At 41.2% G+C, this 23,247-nt stretch overlaps 1 protein-coding gene across 5 annotated transcripts; it reads right to left on the bottom strand.

The window, feature by feature from the left end:
• Positions 1 to 826: 826 nt before the first annotated feature.
• Positions 827 to 19,877, bottom strand: MDM2 (MDM2 proto-oncogene). 5 transcript variants are annotated; one of them, XM_072863323.1, is made up of 12 exons: positions 19,743 to 19,848; positions 19,273 to 19,356; positions 19,053 to 19,125; positions 16,740 to 16,814; positions 16,255 to 16,388; positions 16,047 to 16,096; positions 14,641 to 14,708; positions 14,396 to 14,489; positions 11,653 to 11,813; positions 10,486 to 10,641; positions 8,743 to 8,820; positions 827 to 7,216 (listed from the first exon to the last, which is right to left on the bottom strand). In XM_072863323.1, the coding sequence occupies exons 3-12, from the start codon at positions 19,119 to 19,121 to the stop codon at positions 6,647 to 6,649; spliced, it is 1,455 nt and encodes a 484-aa protein (XP_072719424.1). In that variant the 5' UTR covers positions 19,122 to 19,125; positions 19,273 to 19,356; positions 19,743 to 19,848; the 3' UTR covers positions 827 to 6,646. The 5 variants fall into 5 exon arrangements, with proteins under 5 accessions (XP_072719424.1, XP_072719434.1, XP_072719443.1 ...); XM_072863333.1 differs by lacking the exon at positions 19,273 to 19,356 and having other exon boundaries at positions 19,743 to 19,877; XM_072863342.1 differs by lacking the exons at positions 19,273 to 19,356; positions 19,743 to 19,848 and adding an exon at positions 19,707 to 19,729.
• Positions 19,878 to 23,247: the final 3,370 nt, after the last annotated feature.

The following is a 23,247-nucleotide window of genomic DNA, read 5'->3' as shown; positions in this document are numbered from 1 at the left end:
TGTTCTCCTGGCTGGGCTTTAGTGTGCAGAATGGGCAGATTCCTTTCGCCTCACCAGTTGCAAAGTCATTTTCAGGGCCCTCTGAAGCACTCCACTAACCACAAAATTTATCAAGATAAGCCAGTTCGTACCATCCCGTGTTTATTTTAAAACTTCTGACTGCCAGCAATTTTCTTAAGCAATTTCAAAAGTAACCAGGAGAGATTATCTTTGGAAATGTCTCTCTTTTCCTGTGTACAGTAAACAAAATTGCAGGAATGCAGTTAATCTTTTGATGCCTTTTTAAACATACCACCTCCACTGAAATGGTACTCCTGCCAGCACACCAAGCCCTACCTGCTGGGCTGTGGAGCTTGGGCATTAGCCACTCACCTGTCAGCTGGCCAGATTCTGTGCAGCATATGAAGTTGTAAATACATTTCAGAGATTGAAACAGCAATGCCGACATGGAATGAGGGCTGTGTGTGCAAGATACTGTGTTCTGAATGTTTTCATCATCTCCATTTGAATTTTCTACCTTTTCTCCCCCTCTGAACTGCTGTGGATTGTCTACTGGTCCACTAATTATCCACTAGCGGATTAATTATCCACTAATTCCCCCACTGATACTTGGTTCCGATTCTGCCACTTACAGCAAGAAGAACTAGGGACCCCTTGAGTTTAAAATCCCCCAAAAGCATGAAATCTGTGAGAAGCCAGTGGCCCAGCAGCTGAGTGAGGGCAGGAAGAGCCTGCACATCGATTCACTGCATTAAAAATCTGTATGAGAACCAGGCAGCAAAACTTCTAAGGATCAAGTCATTGACATGAAAAAAGGGCACTGAGGCATATATAAACAAATCTTTATTTAAAGCTTTTAAATGGAACACAGCATTTAGTTTCCTCAGAAAAGGAAAAACTGAAAACCAAACGACAAAGGCAATACACATGAAAATTCTTCTCATAAATGGATCTATACTCTGTGCAATTTGAGTGGATATTTGCATTTCAGTGGTTACCTACTGTGGTTGTACATGCGCTGGTTAGCTAGACAGTACACACCTTGATCAGTTCTTGAAAGCGTGTTCATCTAGGAGTAGTGGCAAAATTGCATAGTTATGTAAATTCACTATAACTGGGTCTGCTTAATCATCGTTCCAGCTACATGTAGTCAGACAACAAAGTAAGACTGCTTGTGGTGCTTTAGGTATCATGGAATCGTCATGTTGATCAAACCATTAATTTAGCTCAAAACCAAGAACCATCCTTCAAAAGTCAGGCCCTTAAGTTAAAGCAGCATCTACTCAAAAGGGGAAACAACGCTTTTTAAGTATCACCGACAACTTTTCCATGTAGAATATATATACACACACTACAGAGAGGCATTCACATGAAGCTTTCAGTGCATCTGTGCTAAATAAAACAAAAAGCACACATTAGTTAAAAGCAACAATTTTTTATGTTCAGCAAGTGCAATCCATTGTTAAAAGATCCCTTAAGCCCAGGTTTAGGGGGATTGTTTTGGTTTTTTCGCTTTACATTGCTTGTGCAACCTTTAAACGACAAGTAACTTGAGCTAAGGCTTTGACTCCGGTATGGATGAGCTGGAAAAGTTCCGTTAGCAGGGCAAGTAATCCCCCCGGCACAAGCACAGGCCTGCCAGCCAGGAGAGCCGATGCCTAGTGAAGCGCTGGCCTACAGGAGAAGTACAATAATGCAGAGGACGTACATTAAGAGTACAAACATGCTACATAACGGGCTTCATTAAGTACAAAGGTGACCCTACAGCCACTCAAAGCCTGCATCCACCTGCCGGCACTGTGAATCATCAAGGGTGGCCAACAGAGCTTAGAGCTGGTATGAATGCTGCCCTTCCACGAGTCTCATAAGCCTGCACGTGGTCAAAGCTCTTTCCTACAGGGAAGCACCACAACAGCAAATACCCCTTCCCAGGCTGCATGTTGCACAATAAATGTTCCCATCTCCTAGATTAACTGCTGCCCCACCATATGTGTGGCAAGTTAACACCCTGAATAAGTTAACTGCTTTAAAATTATAAGCTCTCATTCCAAAGTTATGCCCTAACACAACAGCAGCTTTAGATTAAGATGGGGAAGAAAAGTTCTTTAACCCTCTATTAATCCTATTTATTCATTTCATTCATTTTCATTATGCTTCTAATAATTTTCTAATCTCTCTTTTGTAAGAACATGATTTTCTGAAACAATTATTCTTGTTGATGCTTTCCATAAGAACGAGGAATTGTTTTTCCCCTCATATTAGCCTTGAAGGGGAGAAGTCTGCCTGAAGTCTTGCATGTGGCTTCATACCCACATGGACATTTCAGAGACATTTAAACAAATTTGCAGCAATTTGTTTGGGATAAAACTGTACCCGGTGATAAAACTGTACCACGCTGTTAGAATAAATGTAACACTTTTAATCAATTACAATTCTGTAGCACTTTTACCCTTTCTAAATCAACCTGCTAACTGAAGTGGCAGCCACAGCCTCCTGTGTGGTACAGCACAGCACACATTTCTTCTGGTGTGCTTGTCAGTCACGCTAACAACCAACATTCAAGGGGTGCTGCTCCACAAAAAGCGCCATCTTTGCAGCGTGCTTGTTCAATACAATCAGCACTCAAGCTACTTCTGTTTCAGCTGTGCACATTTTTTTGAAGGAGAAAAGCAGCAGTCTTCATAACTAACAACTCTGAAGTGAAGATGCAGTATTGAAGGCTCTCAAATATGTTCAGAGTCAATGCTCTAGCCTTTTTGAGAAGTGTCAGACACTGAAACAAAGCAATTTTGCCATCTGCCTCGAGTACTCCACTTTGCACTTCGCCTCCCTGGGTCAAGAGTGGAATTTCAATACTGATAAATAGCTATATAGTGAAAAAGTCGTGTTTAATCAAACAGTGGGTTTATTGGACTTTATAAAAAGCACAACAAAGCAGTCAGTGAGCTTCTTGGCTGTTCTCGGAGATGCAAAAGTATTCCAAAAGGAGAACAAACACCATCAAAATATTTTCACTCTGCTGATGTTGCACCAGCCTCCATCTCTATTTATTAAATGTCGTTCAACACAGAAGTTGTTTTTCCTATGCCCCTCTTAATCTGAATATAACCTGAATATCTCTATTTTAATGCTACAATTTCTTAAATATTTTTCTTGTGACTGTCATTTACTAAGTATGTGCATTTATGTATCTACACAGGTACCAACAGACTAATTCAATAAATTAAAGCTCAAAACACTAACTGTAAGCACAAGAATATTTACAAACTGCAATAAATTAAAGATTAAAGTGTGTACGATATTAAATAAGGATCTCAAAGAGCTCATCAAGTAAGAACAATTGTCAACCTTTGTGCTAAAATTTTGCCAGCTTTTGTGCCGCTACCCAAGGCCAGAAACGCATTTACGGGCCAGAAAGACCAGGGTGATAAACACCAGGCTCGTCCCCACTCACCCCACACGTACTGAGCGCCGGCTGGGGTGATGGCGCGGAGGCAGACCCAACGATTTCAGCCTTTCAGACTGAACCCCCATCCTGGCTGGGGCCGGGGCCACAGCACTGGGGTCACAAGATCACGTACACACACACACTTGCCTGCCAGCGTCTCCTACAGAAACTGGAATAGACACCAATACTCATCACTCCCTTATTTGTAAGGCATGCTTTGGGGAAAAAAAAAAAAAAAAAAAAAAACCAACCAAAAAACCCAAAACCCACAAAAAACCCCCAAAACAACCTTAAGTTTTACTAGAAGTTATTAAGAATAATATTAAGCCAGAAAGTATAATTCAAAACAAAGATTCACTCTGACACAGCAGTTTGTGCAAAATTACGCATTTCCTCAGCGTTGTGTGGAGTGGAGGGTGTTTCCAGGGCTATTCTCCACAACAGGAGACACACTAGCACTAGGGAAGTACGATTTTAGATCATAAAAGGGAAAATTCATTATGCTGTATGCTCTCACTTTATCCTTTGCCAAAGCATAAAGCATTAGTAGGAGATGAAACTGTTTTTGAAGAAAAATCCCGAAGCTGAGTGGTTGTGAACAGCAAGGATCATAGCTGTGACCATACGTGCCTTTTTCAGAGCTGAATTTTTTTTTTTTTTTTTAAAATACAGAGATCACTTAAGGGGAGCAGAAGAGAATGCCAAGAGCCTGATGGTACCATTTGTCCCAGCAGGAACTAGGTAAGAACAGTTCTCTCCCAGGACCGCAGTCACACAGCTGTCACAGCCACTGTAGAGAAGGTATCGCACTGAAAAAGTGTAAGACATTGGAGACAATGTAATGGACAAAGCTTTTTAAGTACAGTCCCCGTGTTATCAATGCTTCTCCTGAATATACACGTCTACAGTTCTCTCTCTGCTGCAGATTCCAGACCATGATATGACCGCTATTTGGTTCTGACCTGCAGGTGCAATGGAAGAGCCTCTGCAAGCTTCACTGGACTTAAGTTTATCAAATCAAAAAATTAAGAAAAATAAATAGGAAGCAGTGTGACTTAAGGCAGGTAACCATCTATTAGGAGCATCCCTACTTGAAAAATTTAACTATCTGCCCACAGGACTTCTCTACCTTGGGCTGAGGGATTGTCAAACCCCACAAAGCCCATGAAAGGTTACTGATGACCAAAGAACTTCAAGAACTTCCAGCTACCTGCTGTTGCTTTATGCATTGCAAGGGGCAAGAAACGTGCCTGTAAGAATTTGAATAAACTGGGGTTTATATGTTATTTAGTTAAAATGAATTATGGTAAAACTTCAGAGATACCAATATCTTTTAGTAGTATTTTTCAAAAATTAGCTCACATTTACGAATAAATCATGACTGATCCCAGTAACTCAGTCTTCACCTATGAAGGTATTTCTCTGCAGGCAAGTAACAGCCAAGGGTTTACCGAGTCTCTCCTGTACAGCTTTACGTCCTTTCCCTAGGTACTTCCTTGTATCCCAGGCATTCGCAGCCCTGGTTTACAGCCACCTTCCACTAGGGTAACTATTTCAGCTCCAACATGAAGGCAATTACAGCAGTAGAAGCGTTTGTGCTAGCACACAGGCATGGACAGTTCTGTACTGGTGGTGTTAACCAAGCTGTTTAACCTCGGCCTGCAGGATGGTAACACAGCACGATTCCGGCCGGCATTTAGGCTAAGTCTCCATTCTCGGCACTCCCCTGATGCTGAAACTACTCATTTGCCATTCTCTATTGGGCAGATGATCAGCAACTACCTGTAAAATTTAAAAGGTGCTAAAAACATACAATTCCTCTTGTAATCTAGTTTTCCAAAGGAATAAATACAACTCACTGGTACAGAAACTCTCCATGGGAAAAACAGCTCAGATGAATAATTTAACTACAGCCTGAAGACACCTTAGCTTAAAAAAAAAAAATATACTCACGTTACCTACTCCGAGCGCACCACAGAACCCAGTCAGTTAGCGGACTGCTTAATAAAGGAGCTGAGAAGTTTCACAAAGTTTTTTTACAAAGTAAAGTGAGGAGACAAGAGCTAAAAGCAGTGAAGGACAGGTCCAATGAGACCAATTTTGAGTTGGCCAAACACCTTGCAACAGATGTTCAGAATTCTTGTGATACAGGTAAGAACAGTGTAAGTTGGAAAGCCTACCGAATTTAAAGAATGTCTATGTGAACTAGAACTGCACAACTTACTTGTTTCTGCAGATGGAGGTGGGCTTTTTTTTCCTTGCTATTTTTAATCAAGCAAATGTAGTGATCAAACTGCATGCCATACTGCTGAAGTCAAAAACAAGTGCAGAAAGAGAGTGAGACTGTCCCCTGATATCGCCTGACTTGACCTTACATAGCATCTCCTTCATTTATCTTGCCTGTTCGTGTCTTTTCTCATGCTGCTAAAACAATAATCAGGATGGTACAGACCTCCAAACCCACAAAGCATTTTAAAAGCCAGTTTCTCAGGATGTTTAAGAGAGAACTGTAGGACTGAATTCGGATCAATGACTTCTCAGGACACACACAGCCCTGAAGTTTACAATGCACACTATAAAAATAAAAGACACACAGTACCCTTTTCTATTTCCAAAACCTTAAATGATCTTCTATCGCATCTTCCCCTACTTCCTGGTAAGATCTCCCCCATAATTTGGTTACTTGGAGGAATTTAAGTTTTGGGAATGAGGGATACAAGATTCTATTTATTTATTTGATTGACTTATTCAGTGGGTTCTGATTGAGCCTGGTGTCTTCACCAGGCAACAGATACTGGAATCTGGAGAATCTTCTATCTTCTTAAGAGGAGGAACTCACATTAACGAATTCTTCAACGTGTCTCTCCTCTCATAACCACTGAATCTGGGTTTTTAATGTGTGTATTTAACCCAGTCAGACAAATGTCACTAGCCTGTATGGAACATAAAGCACATGGAAAGGCAGGTAGTTCACAGGAATTGGTTATTTCTACGGAGCAGGATTTAAACTCTTCAAGTTGACTTCTGAGCATTATCGTCTAACTTCTTAACAACTCCAGTGCATTTATATCAGCAATTACTTTTCATACCAAATGTAAAGAGAGCCAAAATATTCACTTTCCAATAAACATACAAAAATAGTTTCTTACTCTTAGTCAGTTTGTGAAGTTCTTTTGCTGCTTTCCAGTCAACATCCATCTAACTAAAATAAGTTAGTACAATCATTTGTATGGGCTGTCTGCACACCGGACAGGGTTTGTTCCTCTTCTTAAGTTTTCTTGCGCACGTAAAACATGACATGAGGTGTCCTGTTTTGCCATGCACTATGCAGCCGTTTTTAGGTCTGCTCTGACATATGACACAGGGCTCTATGCTGGTAACAGGCAGACTGGATTCCACGCTTTCCTCCTTGTCTTGCATTTCTCTCTTCTCAGGTTCCTTATAGTCCTCCTGACTGCTACAAAACATGCTGCTCGATGTCGATGGCTGAGAATAATCTTCACTCTCCTGGGACTCGGAAATTTGTACTGCTTTATCCTCATTCTCCTCTACAGCTGGTTCTTTATCTTCAGCCATTTTCACTTTCTTGCAGTCAGGAACATCAAAACCTTCTTCAGACTCTAGGGGGAAGGAACCTTCTAATTTGCTCTTTTCCAGTTTATCACTCTTTTCATCTGGAAGCCAGTCCTCACGAAGGGCCCAGCATCTGTGGCAATGTCGTGGTAGCGGAGGATTCATTTCGCTGCATTCAGGACACTTCCAATAATCCTTCAGTGAATTAAAGGTTAGAACAGCTTAAGCTACTTGGAATGCTTACAACTGAAGTATTCAGAGATTATAAACAATTTATTACTGCCAAAACAATAGTGATCTTGAGCTATCAACTTGTATATAATTTAAAAATTCCATTCAGTGTTTGGTCCCATTTTATGGTTCTAAATTAAAACAGTCTGATTTTTAAAAGACTGACTTACTTTCTTCTTGCAGTAGATTTGTGAAATAAAAATAGAGCTAGAACAAAATGATTTATTATTTCTTAGGCAAAATTGAAGGAAACCAGACCACAAAAGTCTTCAGAGAACCTCATGAAAAACTTCTTTCTGATAAAATGGTCACTATTCCCATTATTTTCAACAATAGACTTCTGAAATGGGAACTATTCAAGACTGAAGGGACATTTAACCTGTGGGATGCTAAGCTGTTGGTGTGCAAAACGGCCGCGTGAGGGCACTCTGACACAGTAGTATTAGAGAACAGAAAACATTGGCCATTTAAAATTTTTTTTTAAATTTTTTAAGAAAGAAAAAAAGGGCTGCATCACTGCCTGAGGTTACTCCATATCCTACACTGAAAATACACCACTATCTCATTAAAAACACACTTCATTTTTAAGGAGAAACACCCTTCTTAGAAATAACCCATGCCATAGGGGGAATGAAAACAAAAAACAACCCAAAACTTATTTAGAAGATTCGAAGCACTTTTTGGTTTGAGTCCTAAATAACATCAGTGACATCAAAAGCTTCAGAGACCAATTTTAATTCCTAAAAATAACACAAAGACATATTTTTCCATACATAAGCAGTGCTACGTTTTTAGACGGTGGCTAGCCCTGTGTTTTACATGCATAGTAAAGTCCCTCGGTCCTACAGACCATCAAGGGACTGGAACATTTCAGACAGTTTTGGACAACAGCTTTGTCCAAGCTTCAACTGTGAAAAGCAAGTATAAATAAAAAGATACACTGCTTTTTAATTCTAGTGTGGGCTTTTTTCACATATGTCTGCATACTTTGCCTCAAACCCCTGAATTTCCTCCCAACCTTTAAGAATGGTCTCACAGAATTTAGAAAAAGCTTCAAAATCTATTCATTTTACAGTATTGCTCTGAAAACAGGTTTGTCTTCACATCTGTATGCTACAGATCCTTTCATTCAGGTCGGACAATAAAACTAGGTATTATGACTTATAGGAAGAGTTTTTTAAATATACATGACTTTAAGGGGTTTTTTTGGTTTCTTTTTTTTTCCTTTTTTGCATTTTGTGCAAAAAGTCAGATTTAGGCTCCAAATAACTTCCTTCCATTAAGTCAGTGAAACCATGAGTATATCAAGGTTCCTTAATAGTCACATGTTCAGTAATTAAAATATAGTCTTTGAATCTTCAAGCATACAATAAAAAGTCAATTGAATTAAAAAAAAAATCACTGGTAACAACAGAATTCGTCTATCCTCCTTGATCTACTCTGTCAGTTCACCCAACTTATGATGCTTTGCCAGTCAAGTTTTTACTCACAGCTAGAGAAATCTCTGGATCTTCATCAAAAGAATCAGCATCACTATCTTCATCCTGGTAAATAGTTAGCTGATATACCTGGTTTAAATAAAAAAAAAAAGTATTGATGTAACTGGTTTTTGGCATTTGATTAAAAACCTGATAGATTTTTAATCCAATAAATTTTCTGATAGACTTTTAATCGAATGTAATAAATAGCACATATATGTTAATTTATGTTAGCAAGTAACTCCACAAAATCTGATGACTGGTTTGGGAGAAAAGAATTCTGTTCACACTTGTAACACACAGCGTAAAGAAAAATGTGGACTAGACAGATAGAAGGTACCACTTTCTAGAGTAGAGGTGATCCTTCCCCGCCGCACAGCACTGGTGAGGCCATACCTGGAGCACTATGTCCAGCTCTGGGCTCCCCAGCACATGAAAGAGATGGAGCTACTGGAGAGAGTCCAGCGAAGGGCCACTATGATGATTAAGAGACTGGAGGAGCTCTCACATGAGGAAAGGCTGAGAGAGCTGGGACCGTTCAGCCTGGAGAAGAGAAGGCTCAGGGAGGATCTTGTCAATGTGTATAAATACCTGAAAGGAGGGTGTAAAGCAGACGGAGCCAGGCTCTTTTCAGTGGTGCCCAGTGACACGACCAGAGGCATCTGGCACAAGTTAAAACACAGGAGGTTCTGCCTGATCATCAGGGAGATGCTTTTTTACTGTGGGGGTGACCAAGCACTGGCACAGGTTGCCCTGAGCAGATGTGGAACCTCCATCCTTGGAGATATTCAAAAGTTGCCTGGACATGGCCCTAGGCAATCAGCTCTGCCTGAGCCAGGGGGGCTAGATAAGATGACCTCCAGAGGCTCCTTCCAACCTCAACCATTCTCCAATTCTCAACACTGCTGTTGGGAGCAGGGGCACACCTCAATAATTTCTTCCTCCAAATCACCATCTTATCTCAGGGTGCAGCTCCGCAGCACTATAACCCAGTGTACATCAGTACAGTCAGTCCCATTCAGCCCTTCAAGTACCACAATCACATATGTTCCTGGCAAATTCTGCCTCTGGTACTTAACCAATCTTGCCATGAGTTGATTCACCTCTTTGAAGTAACAGAAAACTAACCCAGAAAAAAACCAAACCAAAACAAAAAACCTCCCACTTCATTCCTAACACTCCAGATACCTAGATCTCTTGAAAATGATGGTAATCACAATTTTACTGTCTTCCTGCCTCCTAATGAAAATTTCTAAAATTGTGTTTCAGCATCTCTATGAAACATTTATATTCATGGAGGCAAACGATCTAGAAATATCCCCTTGCAAAGAGTTACTAGGAAAGTTTTCATTCAGTATTGAAAGTGTTGTCAAAGCTGAATGCATACTTCTATAATGAAAAATGTAGGAACAGACTCAGGTACACATGTTGCCATCGACTCCAACAGCTAGAGAGTGAAGTTAAACAGACTCTTCCAGACTGTCAAGAGTCTGTTTCAGAGCCTACGGAAAGCCTTAGCACCGTTTTGGTTACTGCCTGGTGAGTGTATAATGGTGACCCAACTGCACAGGCATGTAATTTGATTTAATGAACGACTGGGTACAGCTTGTGACATAGCACACAGTCCTGAAATAAACCTGAAGAGTTACTTCTTGTTGGAATCTCGACATGAAGTATTCCTGTAAGTCTCCTTCCCTCTCTCACCCCACCTCCAGCCAAAAAAAAAACCAAAGCCCAAACAAAACAAATATGTACCTCATCATCTTCATCTGTGAGCTCCTGTCCTTCTTCATTATGACTATAATCTTCTGAATAAATAGACTCAACCTCAAACTCTACACTGAATTGGTCTGAAACAGAACTGTGGTCAAACCAATCAGAGTTTTCACTTAATGAACTGGCATCAAGATCCTGAAAAAAAAGAGAAAGAAAGCACACCTTCAACCTCACTAGTCCATATCCCTAACCATTACTGTTAAAATAACTCATAAGATAAAACCGAACTACTCAGCTATGGAAGAAATGAAACCAGCTGCTCTTAGATAGAACACCTTTTATGAGACAAACGAATCATAGGTAGGTAAAAATAAAGTCGGATCTGAAAGCCTTTTGTCAGCTCTGTAATAGAGGCTGCAGTCAAGCTACAGCCAATAGACTTGGCAACCTACAGCCTTGAAGACTGCTGCCACTATTTCACAAAGGCTGTCCTAAAAAGTGAAAGAACAGATGCAAGAAGATGCTGTCTTTTGGCTGCATGTCATTAAATTCTCTATTCTCATCAACTTTGTTAACCTTAATTTGAGACAGTGGATGAACAATTATAAAATAGCAAGAGTGAAGATACAGTATTAGCTGTCAATTCAGAATACAGTATATGACTAGGAACAGTGTTAATTTAGTTCTTCATGACTCCACCTAACCACAGGTAATTTGCCTCAAGTGTTTGCTGAAAACAATAAAAAACAGTAAAGGCTTGGAAAAACAAATACGGCATATCATCAGGGCACTACTACATACAGTTACTGAAACTGTACTGGAACTACCAGATGCCCAGAAGCACCAACTATTCCGCATTATGGAACGTTTGTGACTGCCTTTCTTCTCTCAGCATTCTAAGAAACACTTATTTTAAAACACAAAATATATCTCACATTTTTTCAATACTGTGCCAAGTAGTAAGAATCTGTTTTTTAAAGACTATTCAGAGTTAATATTTTTCAAAATTTCACTTCAGCTTTGTCAGCAGATCTATGACAGACCCCACTCCACCCACACACCAACTTTTCTTTCCGCCTCTTTTCTCTCCTCAGACACCACTAAAGGCACTGCTGCTTTTAATTAAGAACATGATGTTTTAAGATGCATGTTTGCACTTGCGGTATCTGCAAAATTTGTACCACAAAAATATGTATTTTGACTTACAGGAATGGAAAGAGAATCTGTTGAATCACTGCTATTGCTTCTTTCACGGCACAGACCACTGACTACACACCATGAGAGACTTTCATCAAACGTCAACGAAATGCTGTCTGACTTGTGTCGTTTTCTTCTGTCGCTATGCTGATCATCTGAAGAATTTTCTTCTGGGCACATTCAAGAATTTTTGTTACTCCAAAAACATCTATGCAATGTGCAATTTTGAATATTCTTAACAGAAGCTTAAAATTTAATTTACTTATATAGGAATATAAGAAAAATAAAGTCATTCAGTATTATTTTATGGGGAAAAAAGTAAAGGTACCAAAAACTCATTTAAAAGACACAGTAACACTGAGAAACATGAAAAGTGCAAAACATTCCTGAAACCAGTATTTCAGGGGCTGGCTTTCCCCACTTGTCCCATCAGTACAGCTTGTAAATGGCAGTCTCCACATGCAGGAAATAAAATAATTGCAAATTTGGAAGCATTTTTATTCCACTTCACACATGACACATTAAACCTAAAATTCCTTAAACATATTTTAAGGAATACAGTTAGGCTCTGAATTGTCCTAGCTCCCTCTACAGTCAGTAGACAGAAAGGCACTTTCAGAGGGCTTCTGAGTCCATCCCAGAATTTGCAGGGAGACAGAGCAACTAGCTCCCGTGTCACATGCATACAAAGGACCTCATGCTAGGCAAGATAAGTTCACGTTCAAGTTTCAGATACCTCAACAAATTTATCAGTTAATATCTGCACTATATATAACCGTATTTACTCAACAGGATTTTTGTAACAAACCATTACAACTTTTCACCACACACTAGCAAGAAAATCTTCAAGGCATACTATGTAAAAATTGAACTCTGAAAGCACTGCTTTAAGCTGTGCTTATTAAATATGCTTGGTTTGAAGGCAAAAAGACAATGCTTTTTCAATACATCACGTTTTGAAACAACCACCTACAGCTGTATAAAGAGTAGGGGGACAGCATTTTAGGGGTAGGCAAGTCAAAGTTCAGCTCCACTGACTTTTAGAGTGTTTGGTAAGAAACAATTTCATTTTAAAAGGCATTGCAAAGTCAGTATGTAAGCGCAGCGGAGTGAAAACTCCCCAAGAGGCGTGACAATTTGGTTCAACAGACCTCAGTAAGAGCCTGCTGCCCCCCTACAGGTGCCTTTTGCACCCACCCTCTATTGCCCAGCTTCTCCCTTGCCTTGCAAAACACACCCTAACAATCCACGAGTCTTCAAGTCTTGAATCTTTCATTGTAAAGGAAAAGAGAACAAAACACTTGTACATACTTTGAGACTTCTCTTACTTTCCCTTGGTGCTTCTTGGCTCAGCCCCTCTCTTTTCTTTTTCCGCCCTGAGAGCCCCACCAAATTTGGTGCCCCCAGGCCCAAGGGTTGCTCCTGTCCATCGTTGTCCTCATTTAGTTGTCATGGCTCCATGCTGTACTGATACTGTATCACCACAAGGTTTCTATACACTATATAAGCGGCTCCAAAGGAGCCGCTACCATCCCAATTTAACAAGAATAGTGGTTTAAAAGGAAGATTTCCTATAAATTAGAAAAAAAGTGTATATAAAAACACTATATTAAAAGAACTTTTAAGGTTGTAACAAACTAATAAATGGATGCAAAGACAAGAGTTAATAATCAAACCTACAATAAGTAAGCACAACACAGGACCTTATGCGCTCTGGGTCATGCCTAAATATTACAGGTTGTGATGTTTAACCGAGACTTTCCATCCTTTCACCAGTTTTTGTTACAACATTAAAACGTTCTTTTAATTTAGTGCAAACCGCTCAGCAACGCAGCACAGTTTTTGGACTGACTAGCATAACAGTGGCCTATGATGAACACAAAAAAACACTACACAAAAGCTGAGGAACTGAAAAATGTTCCTGAGCAACTGAAGAAAGCAAAGTTCTATGCAGTGACAGAAGGTTATCACTGCCCAGGTAATTACATCTGTCAAGTCATGAGGTAACAGAAGTAAGTGATGGAACAAACTAATGTAAGAAAATTCCACAGAATAGTATTTAAGTAGGACTGTAGAGAACACTTCCATTGAGAAATTTAAAGTTATTCAGGTTTATGCTGACCAGCTTGTTATTTGCTAATTATTGGAAGAAACATTCCACACTCTGAAAATTTATTTCCCAGTGATTATTGAATAACCACAGTAAAGAGAAAGAGGAGACAAATACGATGCTGAAGTCACCAAACTTTTTTAAAAGTGCTTAAGGAATGGTCAGGTACCTAAATATATCCAAAATCATCCCATGTTACTACCAGACCTTTGACGTCTTTGCCACCAATTGAAATCCAATGACAACTGCTTTTAGAAAGCAAACAAAATGTAAAATTTTGTGGCTGTCTACAGAGGGAACAGAAATGAATCTGACTACATCAGTCTATTACAAAGAAAAGTGTTCTCATTGTGAAGACAACACAACTGATTAAGACCTGCTGATGTGAACAAGTTTAATAGATCTGTGGAACAAGTTATTCCATCATCTTACTAACAGTTCTAGAGATCTGAACTGTAACATGATACTGGAGCAATGCAAGGAATTCTGTATTTCTTCCAGACTGAACATTTTGTTTTAGATAAGCAGCGAAACATGAATAGTATTTCACAGCATCTTTCAAAGTCAGTAAGGCAACAGAATGTACTTTGTTTCTTAAGTGGCCATGCTACTGAAAGCTCTGCATCATAAATCTGCACATACCAGATTCACTGTGTGTTCTCCTCCTAGAAGATGTAGTTGGTCGGGAAGTCACGTTCGATGAAGTCTGCTTCTCTTCTAACTCTTGCATAGACTCCTGGTTAACAGAAATACTGAGTAAGCCTGAGCGTGAATATGAGGTAAAAGGCTAGAATCAACTAATTGCATCTAAACCATTGACACTATCATGCAAAACTAAACGGAATTTACATCTCAGAACATTTACTTAAAAAAAAAAAAAAAATCACCTTTAGAACATTTTCTTCTTCAAGCCGAAATCTGGAATCATCCTCAGGTGTGTCAGCAAGCGTAGAGTCTGAAACCAAACCAAAACAAAAAATGGTAATACAGCACAGCAGAAAAAGTCAACTTCAGGCTCAAAAACATTATAGAGTAAAAGCAAGGGAGAGAAGTTAACTGCACACAGCATTTACAAAGTAAATTCTAAACAGAACTTACAGTCCAGACATTTTGCAACAATGGAAAAAACAACCCCGTTCCTTTGCTTTTCATGAGTGTGCAGCACTTTCCCTGTAACATTACTGAACTGGAAAAGTGGGGAGGAAGAAGAAATCTCGACGACAAAGTAGCTCAGAATTTTATTATAAATGCCTTCAAATGAAGGCTGTGCATTAGCTGGGATTCTGCAGATGTGAAAGAATATAGGCAGGAAATATTTTACCATTCTTCCTCTCCAAAGTATATTTTACTAGCTATCATCTTACGGGAAAACTGAATTAAAAAAGACATTAAATAGAAGAAAAATTAACTGTTGTTAACTATATACACTTACTACCAGACAGACCCTGAATTAATTTATCTTTCAAGAAAAGAATTTGAGAGATAATTTAAGTTTGCAAGCGTAACAATAAGGAATAATAAAGAGAGCATGTTTCCTGTCTTCAGCAGCTGCACACTTGTCTTTAGAAAGAATCAGAAACAAAGGGTGTCTTAATATGGATTTAGAAGCCAATTTACAAAATGGCTTCCATTGTTCAACTTCTGGTTCACTCCTTGTATTAGCCAAAAATTACAGCTATATTAAGTGTTTTTATACTGCAGGAAAATGACTGTATGTAACAATTCTCCATTTATGGAGTGGCTATCCACAAAGTTACCACAAAGCTACTTTTTTAAGTATACAGACCTTTTAAAAGAGGACTCGTATAGCTGACAGTGACCAGTTCTAAATGTACTCCACATTCAGTTTTAAAAATTAAAACAGAAGACTAACAGAAAGCATAAAAAGCATTTGCCCTGACTTCATTCCTGGCACAAGTTCAAGAAGCTAATTTTTAATATTAAAACTTTTTATGTTGTTGAGGGCTTTATCTGTAAGAAATACAAGCAAACGACTAATTGTTCAATTTAGTCCTCTTTGTGTTCAGCTCGAATTGTGCTTGTTCTGGTTCTAGTCCGACAAAACTACCCAAATGCTGTTCAGATTTTGGGGGTTTTTTCCCTCCCCCAGAAGAAACAGTGTTTGCTTTGATTCACTATTTGTGATCGCTCTGGACAGTAGTGCATAAAGCCAAATAGCTAATTATGGAGAGATCGATGTTATCTGATCACTACATGCAAGATGCATTACTGTAAGTTATATTTTCCCTACTACTATTTCCCAAAACAAAAGGTCCTCCCCAAACTGGCTTACCTTGTTGATTGATTGCTATCAGATTTCTGGAAATCATTGAATATAGTCTCCTTAGATGGGGATAAAGAAAGAGATTTTGCAAGTTAGATACATGTAATTATAAAAGAGAGCTTACCATCTTTGAAGATGCAAAGAGTTAAAAAAGGCCATACGCATTATGGTCTCCATTATTTCACAACCAGACTCTCAGAAAAGAATCCCATTTTACCTGTGTTCTTTTACTGAAAAGCTTGTTACTCCAAATAAATCCCCCAGGAGATCATTTGCACAGTGTACAATATGTTGCTGTTTTTCATCATATAATTGTTTAGACATAATATATTGTCCAAGATAGAATATTACCTGTAAAATAAATGACATACACAGACATTAAATACCCAGGCTGTGGTGTTAGGTTTAAGAGAAAACACATTAAATTCATTGAGGTTTGCTCTTCTGACTTTGCCTAAAACTCCCTTTGAGCTGCAATTTTCATCTATCATTCCCCAGGTACTCTACTATTGCACTGACCACCAGATACTTTTGTTCAGATTTTGAGAAACTTGCTAAACACCACCTAACAAGCCAGCAGGAGAATAAAAACAATACCTTGTCTCATCATCTTCTAGATAAACTGTGAACTACAGGCCCAAAACAAAAGAACAACCTATCTGTATCCACTGTAATCTACCTTTAGTGATTGAAAGTTCTCACCTCCTTCATAGTAAAAGTGTCCTTTTCTGCACCAGCTAACTTTAACAACTTCAACAACAGTGGCTTTGGTTTAACCTGTGTGGGGAAGAAGAAAAACAGTATGCACCAATCATTCACCAAACAAAACACTATTTATACAGGTTGGCTTCCTCCTTCTGTATTAATCTGATATACAAACACACAACTACATTAAAACCTATCCACACCCAAGTTTTTTACTTTGCAAAGTTAAACTTAAAAGAAAATAACACGAACCCAATACTAAACTTCTCATACACCATACATCTTAGCTCAAACCCCAATCTTTCATTGGTACATACAGATTCCTCGATTTGAGCTACAGGGTTCATGTGGTGGTTCCAAGTACAGGGCTGGGTCCTGGAGAATTCAGCTTTGCTCCTTTGGTCATTACCCAAAGGGAAGGGAGGTCAATCCAAAGTGAAGGTCATTACCCAAAGAACTCCCAAAGGGAAGGGAGGAAGGCAAACGGACCTTTGTGACTATCTGTCAGGTCCAGAGTGCAAGCCACAAAGCAAAGCTCTGGTCCACCTCTTTCCTAGTCTCTTCCTGTGACAGTTTCTGGGGCTGCAATTTTGCATTTGCCAGCTGTGCTGCTTTACCTCTGAAGACTTTTCTTAGCTGGGATAAGCACACCCTGTCCTTTCTATCGTATTTCAATCACTCCTACGTCTGCAATGGCCTCCCACCCACCCACTGTGCCAGCAGAGCTATATCTGCAGCCAGTCTACGACAATTTCTGAGGTAGAGGAGGGAGAAGTTAAAAAAACATATATAAAAATAAAGTACAAAAAAATATCACTTTCCCTCCTCTTTTTTTTTTGGTCTCTTCTGGCCAGACCAGTGTCCTGATCCCATTCACTGCACTGTTCCACAAATAGCTGTGCCCGTACCAGTGCAGGAGATGAGAACAAGCTACAGGGGCTGCCACAACTGCAAAGAAAATGCCTGTGGAGCCACTGACGGTTCCCAGAGCAGAATATTCTACTATTGCCACTTTAACAATAGCACAACCATTCTAAGAACGGGCTAATATTTAGCTATCCTAATATATTCCCTAAAATAAGAAAAAATATTATAGAAGAGAAACATTTTATAGAAAAGCATGAACAAAATACCATGAGACAAGGAATAAATGCTTAAGGAGGGGGGATGGGGGATGACTTCCCTACATTCCATTTCAGGTATCTGCTAAAGCCAACGCTAAGTTTTAGTGTATTAACAAGAGATTAGTCACAAGAATCACGCATAATGAAAACAATAAACAAGCTTGTGGACGTTAGATGTCTAGTCACCCCTTCCTAAGTGATGAATTATTTAGAGCAGGCAGCATATATTACAGTTTCATAAAGGAAGCAAACAGTAACTTATTAAACTACTAATGACAGCTGACCATAGGAAGGCAAAGCAGTTTCAGATCTCTGAATCCACAACTAGACCCATGGGTTCAGATCCTTTTACTCCCCAGCCCTCCCTCCCTGACTCCTGCAAATATGAAGCTCTTCTGCCACACAGATCTGACAACAGACAGTAGCAACACATTATGACTTAAAAAAAGAAGAAACAAACGAAAAAAAATCTACTTTGAACAGTCTGCTGTTCTGTTACTTCACTTTTTTGAAGTTCTCCTATCAGTCTACGCTTTCAAGCTTTACCCGTCTACAAAAAGTAATCCAGTTCAACCGTCATTGTACACATGCCGTTTTTAACTCACATCTCCGTTACAATACATAGGCTTCCACTCTCAGGAAAACTTACGTAGAAAGCCAGGACAGCATAACTGTCACTGTGTCACGGAAAGCCTGGATATGCAAAGCCATAAACACAAACGAAGGCTCTTATTACAACTTGCTTATGAACTCCAGTAGAGGAGAAAGTGAAAATGCCAAATTCAAAAGGCTTCAGTTGTAATGACACGATTATTTCACAAACAGCGTACGTTTTACACAACGGAGATCTTCCACAACTCTTCAGTTATGAACTGTTAACAATTTCCACCATTAAATATTTACCATGATCAAATCGGACCATAAGATCCTTTTTATCAAAAGAAAGCAACCTGACCATCAAAGGTCTCCAGGAAACAGAGTCTAGACCTAAACCATCACCCTCAACTCTCAACCACGAATGAAAAAGATTTGCTTCACAACTACAGGACCAAAGAGAGCCCATCTTCGCCGGATTTCCTGGCTTTTCTCTAACCATCACTCGCTGAGCAAAGTGGCCCTTCTGAATTAGCAGATAAAAACTCTGCAAAAAGCGTGAAAAACTCGCGCGTCCAACAGAGCTACTAACCAGCGCCTCTTGCTCCGAAGCAGTGACAGAAGAGGCATCCGTAAGGGAGGACATCTTGGTATTGCACATTTGCCTGCAATTAAGGGGAGAGCAACCTCAAAACGTGGAACACAGCTGCACAACCCCGGCTCCCCCCCGCGCAGAGACACCCCGGAGCGGGCACAGGGCCGCACTCCGCAGCCCCGGGGGTGCACCCACTACCCCAGCGGTGCCCACTCACCTCGGTGCCCTCGTCCAGCCCACACGCCGGGCTCCGGCCGCGGGTATCTGGGCCGAGTCGGGCCGGGCCGGGCCTTATATAGCGCTGCCAAGAGGAGGCAAGTCAGGGCTTAGCTCCTCCGCCGGCCGCGGCCCGACATGCCTGAGCATGACCAGGAGCAGCGGCGCTGCCGAGTCACGGCGGGGGGGGGGCCGGGCGGCGGCCGACGCTGACTCACCGCGGCCGCCACAAGCGTGGGGGACGGCGGCGTGGAGAAACAGCCCCTTCTCCGCGCGCCCCCCTCCCGGCGCCGGCCTCGCTCCCCCCGCGGGCGGGAGCCGCGGCGCTCGCCTCAGCGCCGCGCCCGGAGCGAGTGGCCCCGCCGCGCTTCAGCCGCCCCTCCCCCAGCACCGAGGCCGCCACGCGCGAAAAGCGAGTCCCGAGCGACCCCTCACCCCCTGCCCCCGAGCGAGCCGGGAATCCGCACGCACCACCAGCCGCGCCCGCTCCGCTGCCCGGCCCGCGGCGGGTGGAGGACCGGGGGCCCTACCACACCGCAGCGCGATGCGCGCCCAACGCCGCCATTTTAGCCGCCGCGCCGCGCGGCCCGCTCGTCTCTCTGGCGCCCCCTAACGGGCTCGGGGCAACGGCCGCGCCGCGCGCCGACAGCGGGGCAACGGCCGCGGAGCGCCGCGCGCGGGCCTGAGGCGACGCCTCTCAGACAGGCGGCTGCGGGCGGGGCCGGCCTGCCCGGCCCCGGGGCCCTACGGGTTGTACAGCCAGAGCCCGGGCCCGCGGCGTCGGGCGGAACAGAAAAGCGGTGCCGGGGCTGAGGGACAAACAGGGCGAAGGCCTGGCAGCAGCAGGCCCTGCGAGACCCTCGCCGGGGGCCTGCGGGAAGCGGGAGGCTCGGGCTGTGCTTTGCCGGCGGCTTTTTCTTTTCTCGTCTGCGTCCCTCCTCTCCTTGTCCATCGTCCCTTTTATCGTGTCCCGACTGTGTTTACGGCCACTCCACGAAAACCGTCTTGTTGTGATAAACAAAACATGTTGTGGCTTGTAGACATGAAGCATTGAGGAGACAGAGCTGGAAGAGCAGGGCTTATTGCGAACAGCGAGCCTAAAAGAGTATGAATGTTCCCTACAGATCCTCACTTTAATAAAATTTTTAAAAAATCTTCTGTTGATGTTGAACATCTCTGTGACTTCCCCTCAGACACATCCGGCAGTTGTGAGGCGCAGCCCTGCCCGCCCGGGGTGAGGCTGTGCAGCCCCGGCGGTGGACGGGTTCGGAAACATCAGACCTTGTTTGGGGATAAACAGCCTTAAGACTTCTGATTGGCAACCTTGTACTTCCGTAAATCCAGCTGCAGCATACGTTTGTGATAGACAACTTCATTATGCCAATTTATTTCGAGGTTAATAAAGGCAGAGACTCTTGCTTATAGTCCACATAAATTCAGGAACACAATAATGGAAGTGTTGCTTGCCTGGCTAATGGGTAATGACAACTTTGGATACTAGTTTGATTTGCAATGTTCATTTGTGCCTTTTAAGTTGTTTTTTTCACTGATATTTAGGAGAGGAAACTACAAGAAAACTTGACATCCAAAGAGAATTGGATGCCATCATATCGTCCTATATTCCTGCCATCTCCCATTATACAATTTTGAATATCTTTTAAGTGTAGGGTATTTGGAAGTATGTTATTTTGATAGGTACTTATTAATTGCTACACTTCAACTAGAACTGGTTAGTTTTCAGGCTGACTCCCTTTTCTAATTCTCAGGTTTTATTCTTTGCCCATGGTGACATTTTAAAATTATATTTGAATAGTGATCTTTTCACTATTTTGTTAGAGCACATGAGCGCTGCAGATAGTGTTTAAAGTACACTAGAGCAGAGTGAGCATAATGCTAATTTTCCATGACAACTAACTTGTCCAAACAAGCAGTGGATAACTGCCTGGACTTGTCGGTTGGCCAAATATAGATTCTCAGCAACCATGGCACCTTGTAAAAATTCCAGCAATGGTTCAAACCTAGATATTTGTGTGATGACGGATTTTCAAGACGACCTTGTTATCCCTCTGGAGCATAAAGCTCAAGGTGCAGTGAGGGACAGCCAAGAAGCTGCCAGAATTTTGCAAAGCGTGCTCACCTCCTGTTTGCACCGGAGTTTCAAGGCAAACAGAAATCTGTTTTAAGTGGAATGTCCTGCCCCTGGCAAAGTCAGATATCTGCTCATTTCCACCCAGCACCCCAATTACTGAGATCCTTAGCTAGCTAGCTTCATCATTCGGAGAAAATTACGTCTACACAAAAATGGAAGAGGATAGAACCAAATGGCTACACTCAGTTGATGTAACACTGAATAGCAGTATTACGGATGCTCAATCTTGTCCTGATGTGGCATGAAAACTATTTAATTCCTATACAAAATGCATTTTACTGAACTGAAGCAAAACAAAAATACAGTGTTTATGTAGTTCTCCCCAAAATATATCACATTGTTGAACCTTGTCTTAAACACAGTATCATTTTGCTAAGGCTGTGTGGAAATTAAGGTGCTTTTTAAATTAGCAATAAATTTTCTACAGTCCAAGACTCACCAAACTGGTAACTATTACTTTCTTTTTCCACTTCTCAACCAATAAGCATCTTGTGAGCAATGACTTTGAGATTAAATTGGGTTTCTTTAAATAATAACCTCCCTTACCGATTCATTAACTGCTAAGGATAAAAAAAAAACCCAACAGTTTCTGTCTAGAATTTTTATCAGTCTTCAAGGACAATCTTATCTCTTTTCTCAGACAGACTAATCTCAAGTCAGAGGAGGCTGTGAGTAGGTAAAACATGCTGTCTGTGCTTGCTTAGGGAGATAGGGGGATATTTTCTGACATGCAGTGCTGCACTACTTCTGTCCTGTTTGTCACTAGTTTGTCACTAATACAGCACATGCTATGTCATCAACATGCATAATTATTTTCTTATGCTTAATAATTCTGGACAAATATAATTTAAAAGTTTTACTTGGAGGGTGAGTAATAAGCTTGTGTAGTTACGAGAGCTGACTTCCCCACTATTTCAAGGTTGTAAAAAGAAAAGGAGACATTGCTATGGCAAGACCCCACCTGTGTATATTATTTATAATGCTACAGAAAATATCTGGAGCAGATGTAACCCAACTGCCTTCACTGGAGATACCCACTTTACATTGTGGTTAACTAACATGGCATGAGACCATTTTTAATATAAATTCAGCTTCCAACTGTAGACATTTCATTGCTTAATGCTTGCAAGCTGAATTCTTTTCCGAGATGGATCTAGTCTACCTATAAGCGCATACGCCAGAGGAAAGATGGGTCACTGTGCTGCAGGGGTGCCCAGCTCAAGTGAACAGATGGACCGTTAAAGACTGCAATTTCAGATTTTTGTTCCTCACTGTAATTATTTTTTTTTTTTTTAACCAACACATCCTACTTACCCTTTCCTGGCTGCTGGCAAGTCAGCATCCAGCACATACATGAAATGGTCCGAAGTTCCCATGATCAGATGCTGATCAGAGGCGTGGGTGGCCAGGGCTTGTCAGGTCTTATCTCCAAACCATTTGCTGCTTCTTGGCTGTCAGATGAGTTAACCTCATGTGCTGTCTATCAACTGCTCCCAGACAAAAAAAAACAAAAAACAAAACAAACAAAAAAAACAACAACAAAAAAAAAAGAATCAAAAAAAGCCTCTAGGGCCTTACACTGTGTTGATGTATCCTTTCCAAAGCCTTAGACTGCATCTCTTTTAGTGTGACACAAAGCTGTGATCACAAATCTGCAGCATGTGCTACAGATTGTCAGACACAGCAAGATAAAAGGACAGAGGAAAAAGGATGCTGAAATGCAGCTGGGGCATGTGTAGCTTAATGGGGCTTTCTGCCAGGCCTGTCTGCTGCAGCTGTGACCCACAAACAGTGGGTCAGTACACTTTGTACAAATACAAGAGAAAG

Source organism: Ciconia boyciana, chromosome 1, assembly GCF_034638445.1.
Source record: "Ciconia boyciana chromosome 1, ASM3463844v1, whole genome shotgun sequence".
In the NCBI taxonomy this organism is placed as follows: domain Eukaryota; kingdom Metazoa; phylum Chordata; class Aves; order Ciconiiformes; family Ciconiidae; genus Ciconia; species Ciconia boyciana.
Note: the sequence above shows the minus strand (reverse complement) of the source record. Positions and strands in the feature narration are given on the sequence as shown.